The 13,844-nt window shown below is 46.7% G+C and overlaps 1 protein-coding gene across 3 annotated transcripts in view; it reads right to left on the reverse strand.

The window, feature by feature from the left end:
- ROR1 (receptor tyrosine kinase like orphan receptor 1) overlaps positions 1-13,309 on the reverse strand; it is a 220,298-nt gene extending 206,989 nt beyond the window's left edge. For all 3 annotated transcript variants that reach the window (XM_040407574.1, XM_040407575.1, XM_040407573.1), the window contains exon 1: positions 13,061-13,309. In XM_040407574.1, the coding sequence (XP_040263508.1) occupies positions 13,061-13,148 (88 nt within the window). In that variant the 5' untranslated portion in view covers positions 13,149-13,309. The remainder of the gene's footprint in view (positions 1-13,060) is intronic.
- Between the last annotated feature and the right edge of the window lie 535 nt (positions 13,310-13,844).

Raw genomic sequence — 13,844 nt, forward strand, 5'->3', positions numbered from 1 at the left:
CTGTCATATTGATCGAAGTTGGCACCTTCTGGAAGACCCCACAGATTGCGGAGCATGGTCAGAATCGGCAGGATCGGCCAATTAGATTGTAATAATATCGCCAGCTTATTCCCTTGTTACCCCAATGATAAGCTGGTCACAGTGTATCTGCTGAGACCCCCAGTCATCGACTGTGATCTGTCAACAAGTGTTCAGTTTCCCTGCAGTGCCTCCACAGGACAGATGGAGAATGACATGGTATCCACTGGAATCAATGGGCTGTCTGTGTAATGTATGGACAGACTGGGTCCTCCAGATAGAGAAACACTCTTTGTAAGAGCTCATTAATGGACCCCTATAAATCCAATCAATGTCTTCATTAAAGGGTTTTCTGGGAATAAAATATTGATGACCTATTTGCAGGATAAGTCCTCAGTATCTGATTGGTAGGGGGTCTGACCCTCACCGATCATCTGTTTGAAGAGGCCACTGCTAGGCCAGTGATTGTCATGTTCATTGGGCTCAGTCCCATTCAAGATAATGAGCTGCAATACCAAACACAGCCACTATACAATGGACGGCGCTGTGCTTGGTAAGCTGAGAGGAGACGGCGGTGCTCACCGGAGTCCCATGGTCTCTTCCAAGAGCTGATCGCCAGCAGCTAGACTCCCACTCACGACATACTGATGACCTATCCTGAGAAAAGGCCTTCAATATCCAACTCCCACGAAAACCCTTTAATATTTTGGGAGCCACAGGCTGAAATCCCAGCAGTCGGTCCCCTGTCTCCAGCTGCTGTCCAAAAAAACACGGCTGGACGGTTACTACGAAACCATCATGTTTAGCCGACTGACATATTGGTACTTGTAGTCCCACCCCAGCTGTAGAAACCGCAACCTAAAGCGACCTGGACAAACTAAAGCCGACACAAAATACTATTGTGCTTTTTTTTTTTCTTCTTCTTCTTTTTTGCAAATGTAATTTTGAGGCGACGCAGGAGTTTATTTTTACAGTTTGCGGGTAACTTCAGGTCCATTTAAGTGTAAAAACAGAGCAGGACGGCCGGTGAGTAAGACACAACATAGGACAGGGAACCGTGGCGGCGGCCTCCATACATAAAGGGGGGAATTGTTCTGTCTCAAGTCTTTGTTTATTTAGTAATATTTGACATGCGGCGAGCAAAATGTGTTGCTTTCTTTCAGTCTGCGCTATAGGACGCATGGCACTCGTCAGCCGTCTCACGAGGAACGTGCCAGATCTGCTTCATTCCCTGGACCTCGGCCTCTGCCAGAGCGATGGCAGCAGTCAGGCCTGATCCTAATGGAGACATGTTGTTCCAATTGATAAAGGGGATATTCACACATGGAGGCTCTGATGCATTTTTGAACCCCCCCCCCCCCCCCCAGTGCCCCAAAAAATAAAAAATATAAACTTTGGTGCATTTTAAAAGTGTTTCTGGGTATAAATCTTAGTCTTTCTTCTCCAAGTTTTAGTTCTCCAACTTTCTAATACTTTATGTTTCAGTTCCTGACCTTTTTCAACAGCTCTGCTTGCTGTCATTTTAAAGGGATTGCGCACCTTGGCCAAAACCGCCCCTCCTGTGCAGACCTGCGAAGGGAAGCACACTGGCCGCTTCTCTCCTCGACCTCAGGTGTTCCGCTGTGCTCCCAAGATCTAAACTTCTGTTTGACGTGGCCGCAGCAGTGGCCTGCTCTCCTTGCATCATGTCAAATGGTCTTGTAACGCAAGAGGAGCAGGTCGCCGCTGCAGCCAGCAATTGGCTGCAGCGGTCTCAAAATGGAAGTCCAGGGAGCCGAGCAAAGAAGTTGAGGTCGGGGACGGAAGGGGTCGGGAGCAGCGCTGGGAACTACGCTTCCCTTCAGAGGTCTGCCCAGGAGGGCCAAAAGATCCCCCAAAGATGCACAACCCTTTTAAGGCTTTTCACAGATGAGTATTTGATACAATTGTATCGAGTCTAGACAATCCTCTGTGACAGTGTCGGACGACTAGGGTGTCCATGCAGATATATATACATGCAGATATTACCTGGCCACACAGCGGCAGGCAGCAGCAAGACGACCATCGGCCGGTTGAGATGCTGCCTATCTATATGTAATGCAGCCAGTACATTGTATCATGTGCCAGAAGTGCAGGTGGTGGGGGACTAGGGGCCCCCACCTCGCTCAGGAGCCCACCAGGGATTCACCTGTTCCCTTATGGGCAAGTCCAACCCTGCTGTGTGAGCTGAATATCTTTAAAGGGGTTTTCCAAGAGTTTTTTACTGATCGGTGAGGGTCAGACACACATGACCCTCATCGCCGATCATCTGTTTGAGAAGGCACCGGCGCTCGCAGCTCACCAAGCACAGCGCCGTACATTGTATAGCAGCTGTGCTTAATATTGCAGCTCAGCCCCATTCATTTCAATGGGGCTGAGCTGCACCTCGGCCACGGGACCGATGAATGTGATGTCACATGGCCCAGGAAAGGCTAGAGAAGGCTGCGCCGCCACTGCGAGCCCCGGTGCCTTCTCAAACAGCTGATTTCAGAAAATGCCACTAAAAAGGCATACCGTATGAAAAAAACACAAGCAGTTTCCATGTTTTTTTTTAGCTGCCAGACATTATATTGTCATAAAGAAAACCCTCAACCACAAGCCTTATTAGTTAATAGACTTAACACCTACGGAAAATGACTATCTGTACCTACATCATATATATAGAGACAGGGAGGCAGTACTATATGTACCTACATCATTTACAGGGAGAGACAGGGAGGCAGTACTATCTGTACCTACATCATACATATAGAGAGACAGGGAGGCAGTATTATCTGTACCTACATAATTTACAGGGAGAGACAGGGAGGCAGTACTATCTGTACCTACATCATATATATATAGATACAGGAAGGCAGTACTATCTGTACCTCCATCATTTATATAGATAGACAGGGAGGCAGTACTATCTGTACCTACTTCATTTACAGGGTGCGACAGGGAGGCCGTACAATCTGTACCTACATAATTTATATATAGAGAGAGGGAGGCAATACTATCTGTATCTACATAATTTACAGGGAGAGACAGGGAGGCAGTACTATCTGTATCTACATCATTTACAGGGAGAGACAGGGAGGCAGTACTATCTGTACCTACATCATTTATATAGAGAGACAGGAAGTCAGTACTATCTGTACCTAAATCATATATATAGAGATACAGGAAGGCAGTACTATCTGTACCTACATCATTTATATAGATAGACGGGGAGGCAGTACTATCTGTACCTACATCATATATATATATATAGAGATACAGGAAGGCAGTACTATCTGTACCTACATCATTTATATAGATAGACGGGGAGGCAGTACTATCTGTACCTACATTATATATATATAGAGAGATACAGGAAGGCAGTACTATCTGTACCTACATCATTCATATAGATAGACGGGGAGGCAGTACTATCTGTACCTACATTATATATAGAGAGAGATACAGGAAGGCAGTACTATCTGTACCTACATCATTTATATAGATAGACGGGAAGGCAGTACTATCTGTACCTACATTATATATATAGAGAGATACAGGAAGGCAGTACTATCTGTACCTACATAATTTATATAGAGAGACAGGGAGGCAGTACTATCTGTACCTACATCATTTACAGGGAGAGACAGGGAGGCAGTACTATCTGTACCTACATCATATATATAGAGATACAGGAAGTCAGTACTATCTGTACCTACATCATATATATAGAGATACAGAAAGGCAGTACTTTCTGTACCTACATCATTTATATAGATAGACGGGGAGGCAGTACTATCTGTACCTACATCATTTACAGGGAGAGAGAGGGAGGCAGTACTATCTGTACCTACATAATTTATATAGATAGACAGGGAGGCAGTACTATCTGTAACTACATCATTTACAGAGAGGCAGTACTATCTGTACCTACATAATTTACAGGGAGAGACAGGGAGGCGATACTATCTGTACCTACATCATATATATAGAGAGAGGGAGGCAGTACTATCTGTATCTACATCATTTACAGGGAGAGACGGGGAGGCAGTACTATCTGTACCTACATCATTTATATAGAGAGACAGGGAGGCAGTACTATCTGTACCTACATCATTTATATAGATAGGCAGGGAGGCAGTACTATCTGTACCTACATCATTTACAGGGAGAGACAGAGAGGCAGTACTATCTGTACCTACATCAATTACAGGGAGAGACAGGGAGGCGATACTATCTGTACCTACATAATATATATATATAGAGAGGCAGGCAGTACTATCTGTACCTACATCATTTATATAGATAGGCAGGGAGGCAGTACTATCTGTACCTACATCATTTACAGGGAGAGACAGGGAGGCAGTACTATCTGTACCTACATCAATTACAGGGAGAGACAGGGAGGCGATACTATCTGTACCTACATAATATATATATATATAGAGAGGCAGGCAGTACTATCTGTACCTACATCATTTATATAGATAGGCAGGGAGGCAGTACTATCTGTACCTACATCATTTACAGGGAGAGACAGAGAGGCAGTACTATCTGTACCTACATCAATTACAGGGAGAGACAGGGAGGCGATACTATCTGTACCTACATAATATATATATAGAGAGGCAGGCAGTACTATCTGTACCTACATCATTTTTACAGTGTATAGTTTTTAAAGGGACAAATAGAGGCGTAACTTGTAGTCCTGGGCTCCAATGCAAAATCTGTAACAGGACCCCCACCTACCATCATTTATGATACTGTCTTTAGGCCCACACAGCCACCAGTGCCTGATGTGAGTGACACTTCTGCACCCCCTACAGGTCTGCCCGTGGGGTTGGCTGACAGGTCCAGTATAATGCCTTCCCTCTTTGACATGTACATCCATATGTGTGACCAATATCCTCTGATGATTACCTTGCTTAAAGGGGCGTTACACCTAAAGTCAACCATAAAATAGAATTCTCTGTAATTTACATGCTGCAGAGATTGATTTAATGCAAAGAAACAAGACTTTCATGGTGGTTCCCAGGGCTGAGCTGTGAATTCTGATGGACATCGCTTAATGTGGCACCTTAGGGTTGCGTCCTCAGCACGGATAGGGCACTGCGTCTGCTCTCAGACTAATCTAATTTAATGAGGTTTAGTTGGGCTGAGCAAATATCAGATAAAAGAGACACCTTTAATTATCGCTCATTAATACCTGCTAGTAATCTCGGGTCACGTATGGCACACATAGGGATCCATACATCAACACAAGGAGCCTGGGATGTCTCTGCTTAATTACCAAACCCAGACTGCAGTAAAACAGCTAATTATCTTCACTCGATACCTGTACATCATACTGTGGGGGGCGCCACCTGACAAATATGAAGTACCTCGGCTGGTTTTAATAGCAATGGCCGGTGTAACACATGGCAAGAACAGAAGGGTCCTGGAAGCTGAGAAATGTGGAGCCCAGAGTACTTATTCTGTGGGGCAATGGAGCCATGTTGGGGGGGTTACCTCTTTTTGCTGAGGACCACCTTCTGAACTGTGACCATGATTACAAGTTACACCATTTATGCAGCCCCCCCTCCCCCCCGCGCTTCCCACTCTAAACTCCCACTCTAGTTGCAAAACTCATATCTTACGTATAGGAACTATCTGGTGTCATTGTTTTGTTTGGGTACTATATGCTACTGGCAATGTTACAAAGGAACTGTGTGATACTATGACAACACTGCCATAATAGAGATGTGCCTGTATTATTTATATAAAAGACAGGGAGGCAGTACTATCTGTACCTACATAATTTATATAGAGAGAGGGAGGCAGTAATATCTGTGCCTACATAATTTACAGGGAGAGACAGGGAGGCAGTACTACCTGTATCTACATCATTTACAGGGAGAGACAGGGAGGCAGTACTATCTGTACCTACATCATTTATATAGAGAGACAGGGAGGCAGTACTAACTGTACCTACAGCATTTACAGGGAGACAGTACTATCTGTACCTACATCATTTACAGGGACAGACAGGGAGGCAGTACTATCTGTACCTACATCATTTACAGGGACAGACAGGGAGGCAGTACTATCTGCACCTACATAATTTATATAGAGAGACAGGGAGGCAGTACTATCTGTGCCTACAGAATTTATATAGAGAGACAGGGAGGCAGTACTATCTGTACCTACATCATTTACAGGGAGAGACAGGGAGGCACTGCTATCTGTACCTACATCATTTACAGGCAGATACAGGAGGCAGTACTACATGTACCTACATCATTTACACAGAGAGACAGGGAGGCAGTACTACATATATCTATATCATTTACAGGGAGAGACAGGGAGGCAGTACTATCTGTACCTACATCATTTACAGAGAGAGACAGGTAGGCAGTACTATCTGTACCTACATCATTTACAGGGAGAGACAGGGAGGCAGTACTATCTGTATCTACATGATTTACAGGGAGAGACAGGGAGGCAGTACTATCTGTACCTATATCATTTACAGGCAGATACAGGAGGCCGTACTATATGTACCTATATTATTTACAGGGAGAGACAGCGAGGCAGTACTATCTGTACCTACATCATTTATATAGAGAGACAGGGAGGCAGTACTACCTGTATCTACATAATTTTCATGGAGAGACAGGGATGGCAGTACTATCTGCACCTACATCATTTATATAGAGAGACAGGGAGGCAGTACTATCTGTGCCTACAGAATTTATATAGAGAGACAGGGAGGCAGTACTATCTGTACCTACATCATTTACAGGGAGAGACAGGGAGGCACTGCTATCTGTACCTACATCATTTACAGGCAGATACAGGAGGCAGTACTACATGTACCTACATCATTTACACAGAGAGACAGGGAGGCAGTACTACATATATCTATATCATTTACAGGGAGAGACAGGGAGGCAGTACTATCTGTACCTACATCATTTACAGAGAGAGACAGGTAGGCAGTACTATCTGTACCTACATCATTTACAGGGAGAGACAGGGAGGCAGTACTATCTGTATCTACATGATTTACAGGGAGAGACAGGGAGGCAGTACTATCTGTACCTATATCATTTACAGGCAGATACAGGAGGCCGTACTATATGTACCTATATTATTTACAGGGAGAGACAGCGAGGCAGTACTATCTGTACCTACATCATTTATATAGAGAGACAGGGAGGCAGTACTACCTGTATCTACATAATTTTCATGGAGAGACAGGGATGGCAGTACTATCTGCACCTACATCATTTATATAGAGAGACAGGGAGGCAGTACTACCTGTACCTACATCATTTACAGGGAGAGACAGGGAGGCAGTACTATCTGTACCTACATCATTTATATAGAGAGACAGGGAGGCAGTACTAACTGTACCTACAGCATTTACAGGGAGACAGTACTATCTGTACCTACATCATCTACAGGGACAGACAGGGAGGCAGTACTATCTGTACCTACATCATTTACAGGGACAGACAGGGAGGCAGTACTATCTGCACCTACATAATTTATATAGAGAGACAGGGAGGCAGTACTATCTGTGCCTACAGAATTTATATAGAGAGACAGGGAGGCAGTACTATCTGTACCTACATCATTTACAGGGAGAGACAGGGAGGCAGTGCTATCTGTACCTACATCATTTACAGGCAGATACAGGAGGCAGTACTACATGTACCTACATCATTTACACAGAGAGACAGGGAGGCAGTACTACATATACCTATATCATTTACAGGGAGAGACAGGGAGGCAGTACTATCTGTACCTACATCATTTACAGAGAGAGACAGGTAGGCAGTACTATCTGTACCTACATCATTTACAGGGAGAGACAGGGAGGCAGTACTATCTGTACCTACATGATTTACAGGGAGAGACAGGGAGGCAGTACTATCTGTACCTATATCATTTACAGGCAGATACAGGAGGCCGTACTACATGTACCTATATTATTTACAGGGAGAGACAGCGAGGCAGTACTATCTGTACCTACATCATTTACAGGGAGAGATAGGGAGGCAGTACTATCTGTACCTACATCATTTATAAAGAGAGACAGAGAGGCAGTACTATCTGTATCTACATCATTTACAGGCAGATACAGGAGGCATTACTACATGTACCTATATCATTTACAGGGAGAGACAGCGAGGCAGTACTATCTGTACCTACATCATTTACAGGGAGAGACAGAGAGGCAGTACTACATGTACCTATATGATTTACAGGGAGAGACAGGGAGGCAGTACTATCTGTACCTACATCATTTACAGGGAGAGACAGAGAGGCATTACTATCTGTACCTACATCATTTACAGGCAGATACAGGAGGCATTACTACATGTACCTATATAATTTACAGGGAGAGACAGCGTGGCAGTACTATCTGTACCTACATCATTTACAGGGAGAGACAGAGAGGCAGTACTATCTGTACCTACATCATTTATATAGAGAGACAGGGGGCCGTACTATCTGTTTCTACATCATAAACAGGGAGAGACAGGAGGCAGTACTACATGTACCTATACAATTTACAGGTAAGCAGTACTATGCATGTACATTTCAACTACAGGAAGAGGCATGAAGGCAGTACTGCAGTAGTACCAGTGCCTAATAGTTTTGTACTGGGCCTCTTAGCAAGGTGCCCAACACATTACACTGAATCCTCAGTATGAAGAAGGTGGTCTACAGATAATTCTCACAATGCACAGGAGACAATGCAGGTACAGGGGGTTAACACATAAGTATTTGCTGCGGATTAGCTTGACTTTTCCTAATTTTCCTGCCCTGCCCGGTGGCAGTAACCAGTCTTCGCCGCCCTGTTAAGGCTCAGTTTCTAAAATGGACCCAGATATGAGAGGGCGACTCATTACTAAAGATACAGCCATTAATCAGGCTTAAACAAAGGTCACTGGTCTAGAAGTGGGCAGATAAGCGGCCACCGGTGTGTGTCACAGATAACTTATCTCCACATACAGAAAAAAACACTAACTTCTTCAAAAAACCCAAATAAAGTTTAAACCAGGTAACACGGTGGCGCTGCGGGTATACACCGCGGCCGTGATCAATCACCTGGTGTGTGTTTTACGCTGACGTCTCATAAACAGGGGGCTTAGTGCAGACATACAACTTAGCACATGGACAATCCCATAACATAAATTCTGCCCTGTGTTTGGGAATGGGGGCTCGGTGTGGGGTCACCGCGTGGCGGTAATATTATATCAAACCTATAAATCATACTGCAATCATGTCTGGAGGTCATCAATATCTGTCTGACAACCCTTAGAGTCACCATTGCAGCACCTACAGGGGTTGTCACTTGGCTTTGCCAGACGCCTGAACGGCAAAACCGCCGCACCTCTGAGGAAGCCAGGAAAGCTGGGTGACAACCTCTAGTGATGGCCTGGGTATACCTTACCCCTCGCCTCCAGATTTCTATCCAGGACTCTAGAAAAGCTGAGTGATAACCCAGGTGCACACTGTACCGGCCGCCATATTTCCCAGGAGCGGATACACCCAGCTTTCCCAGGAGCGGATACAAGACGATTCTAGCTGGCACTGGCAACCTATAGGGCGGGTGGCGACGCCCCCAGATTGGCTTTTTACAGAGTGGATTGTGGTTTAACCCCTCAGGCCCTGGACAGCTGTTCCATGCAGATTAATGAAGCAGCCTTCAAAGGCCAACCCCGCCAGGGTCACAAGGGCTCTTTGTGCCTCTTTGCCCCCTGCAGGGCCAGAAGAAATGCCCGGGATCTTTCTATTAGCTTTTCCCCAGATCTACCACATCCCCATTAGCTACGCATTACAATGGTGTCCACTTCAGCGCATTCATCGCCCTCCTCATTAACCGCCATGTATTCCTGAAGGGTTATCTGCCGCGTTACCGCTGACAATCCTCTAAAAGGTTATCTGCCGCGTTACCGCTGACAACCCCTAAAAGGTTATCTGCCGCGTTACCGCTGACAACCCCTAAAAGGTTATCTGCGGCCGTGCAGGATACCCACACCTCTATCTGTCACCACAAGCACCGTTCAGACTGGAGCAGATGAAAAGCACATGGACTGTTATAAATGTCCGCTGATGTGAGGAGGCGTCGGGGGCCTCGTACCTCCTGAACCCCCAGAACACAGGGACGCTGCATCTCTCAACACCTATGACGAGGCCAAAGCCAGGAGCGGGTCCAAATGACGGACAGACTGATACGTCTCCGCTTTTGTGTCCATTCATGTGTTTGGCTCCAAAACTGCAACTTGAATGGGTCCGTGATCCGTCCGCAGCGCAAAAAAAACGACAAGTTCTCCTTTTTCGTGGTACAGAAACTCTGTAGTGCTTCCATGGGGTTCCGTGCCGCGGCACTTTCCGGATTGCGGACCCAATCAAGTGAACAAACGGTGCACAAACCGCTGAAAGCGAGCCGTAATACGGGCCTTAGCCGACAACGGTCGTGTGCATGAGCCCTAAAGCAAGAAAAAAAAACAAAAAACGGATGGGCGAGAAAAAAGTTGTGAGAAAATATGGCGGTCAGAACATCTGCCACATGTGTTTTCTAAAGGGGCGCGGCTAATCAATGGCAACATTGTTACCAATGTATCCACTCATCAGCAAGATCGTGGAATCCATCAGTTGACAGGCGGAATCCACTGTAGATTTGGTGACACAACGGTTACGATAAATGTTGTACGCGGACACAAGATCCCACCAATGTCCAGTCCACAGGACCACAGCCCCATCCATCGCTCTATAGATTGCAAGCTCTTTGGCCAAGGCTTCAAGCCTCACCCAGAACTGGAGTCAGATACATAAATAACACGACAACTTATAGAGTGATTACCGCAATTACATAGAAATGTTCACTGCCAGACGAGTGCACCTCGGGGCCCCAGGGCGTCTGCCGTTTGGAGCCCAGGTTGTAACAAGTTGTTGCACATTATTAATATGCAGATGTGAATTATAAAGTGCGTGAATCATAATAGATGTATAATGTCCGGCACTGGACAATGTAACCCCCCAGCCCCAGCTACATGATCGGGGGGGTCACACACAATGTCCATACATGTCCTAACCGTGTACTCATAGGTAAGTGGCCCCAACATGTCCTAACTGTGTACTCATATAGGTAAGTGGCCCCCACACGTCCTAACCGTGTACTCATATAGGTAGGTGGCCCCAACATGTCCTAACTGTGTACTCATATAGGTAAGTGGCCCCCAACACGTCCTAACTGTGTACTCATATAGGTAAGTGGCCCCAACATGTCCTAACCGTGTACTCATATAGGTAAGTGGCCCCCAACACGTCCTAACTGTGTACTCAAAGGTAAGTGGCCCCAACATGTCCTAACTGTGTACTCATATAGGTAAGTGGCCCCCACACGTCCTAACCGTGTAGTCATATAGGTAAGTGGCCCCCACACGTCCTAACCGTGTACTCATATAGGTAAGTGGCCCCCAACACGTCCTAACCGTGTACTCATATAGGTAAGTGGCCCCAACATGTCCTAACCGTGTACTCATATAGGTAAGTGGCCCCCAACACGTCCTAACCGTGTACTCATATAGGTAAGTGGCCCCCAACACGTCCTAACCGTGTACTCATATAGGTAAGTGGCCCCAACATGTCCTAACCGTGTACTCATTGGTAAGTGGCCCCAACATGTCCTAACTGTGTACTCATATAGGTAAGTGGCCCCCACACGTCCTAACCGTGTACTCATATAGGTAGGTGGCCCCAACATGTCCTAACTGTGTACTCATATAGGTAAGTGGCCCCCAACACGTCCTAACTGTGTACTCATATAGGTAAGTGGCCCCAACATGTCCTAACCGTGTACTCATATAGGTAAGTGGCCCCCAACACGTCCTAACTGTGTACTCAAAGGTAAGTGGCCCCAACATGTCCTAACTGTGTACTCATATAGGTAAGTGGCCCCCACACGTCCTAACCGTGTAGTCATATAGGTAAGTGGCCCCCACACGTCCTAACCGTGTACTCATATAGGTAAGTGGCCCCCAACACGTCCTAACCGTGTACTCATATAGGTAAGTGGCCCCAACATGTCCTAACCGTGTACTCATATAGGTAAGTGGCCCCCAACACGTCCTAACCGTGTACTCATATAGGTAAGTGGCCCCCAACACGTCCTAACCGTGTACTCATATAGGTAAGTGGCCCCAACATGTCCTAACCGTGTACTCATTGGTAAGTGGCCCCAACATGTCCTAACTGTGTACTCATATAGGTAAGTGGCCCCCACACGTCCTAACCGTGTACTCATATAGGTAAGTGGCCCCAACATGTCCTAACTGTGTACTCATATAGGTAAGTGGCCCCCAACACGTCCTAACTGTGTACTCATATAGGTAAGTGGCCCCCACACGTCCTAACCTTGTACTCATATAGGTAAGTGGCCCCCAACAAGTCCTAACCGTGTACTTATATAGGTAAGTGGCCCCCAACACGTCCTAACTGTGTACTCATATAGGTAAGTGGCCCCCACACGTCCTAACCTTGTACTCATATAGGTAAGTGGCCCCAACATGTCCTAACTGTGTACTCATATAGGTACTCTTTCCCTTTTGTATGGGACTGTCCACTACTTTATGTAGGTGCCCCTCCCCCACACCTGACCCCTTTATTACACTACTGTACACTTTTTAGTGCCCCCCCCCCCCCCCATGTCCAGTCATACAGGACCTTCCACTTCTATATGAAATTAACCCCCACATGTCCAATCATAACTGACTGACCCCTTAAATGCAGGGCATTACACTTCTCTGCAGGATTAACCCTCACATGTCCTATCTTTTGGATGACCCCTTTAGAACAGGGCAGTCCACTTCTGTCTGTAGTTAACCCCCACACAGCCAGCCATGAGACTGACCCCTGAAATATAGCACAGCCCCCCACTTCCACAGATAGGTAATCCCTCCACACGTCACATGAATGACCCTGTAACATAGGACAGTCCATATGTGAATGGCCCCCTCTGCCCCCACACCACCAGGGGTGCAGGTCTTACCTTCAGCCCGGTGTCTCCCAATGTCCAGCAGCACCAGGACCAGTATGGAGGACCAGGCGCATCCCCGCCGCTGCCTGCCCGGGCACATCCCTGGGATCCTGCCACAAATCCTCCGCAGAGCCGGAATTCTGGGTCCCTGTGGCCCCTGGGATGCCCTGCTCGGGTGCGGGCAGCTTGCAGAGCTCCGGGGGCTGCACACCGCCTCTCTGCTGATGGAGACTGTGAGGGGTCGGAGCTGCTGCTGCCTCCTCTGCCGAAACTTTCTCAGCCCCCTTCACTGCGGAGCGGAGGGGAACAGAGCGCGCAGCGCCACCTGGCGGCCGCCCCCCCTCACGGCAGCTCCGGCACCAGCACCATCAACAGCGCCATGGGAAATGGAGACAATCAGCAGGGAAAGGGAAATGTGACATAGAGCAAGAAAGTAACAGCAAAGTAGTAATGAGGTATAGAGAGTGGATGGTGCCCTGGGCAGTGTGCTATATGCTATGATGGATGTATCAATAAGGCTAAGTTCACACCTGCATTATCAATTCCGTTTTTCTACTGTTTCATAGGAATGTCTGAAAAATTGCAACTAGGACACCAACCCACTGATTAGACGGCACGACCCGCTGCTCAGAGACGATAATTTAGGTGCCTGCACGCGCGTTTTGCTCATTTATCGGGTGATCAGCGGCGCCTTTACACGGGCAGATTGTGGGACCGATTATATGGGCATCTAAGTCCATCTGATAGTCCGGGGCGCTACCTGTGCGGCCACGCGGGGCTCATCCTGTTATCTGTC

This window comes from Bufo bufo, chromosome 9 (assembly GCF_905171765.1).
Source record: "Bufo bufo chromosome 9, aBufBuf1.1, whole genome shotgun sequence".
Classification (NCBI taxonomy): domain Eukaryota; kingdom Metazoa; phylum Chordata; class Amphibia; order Anura; family Bufonidae; genus Bufo; species Bufo bufo.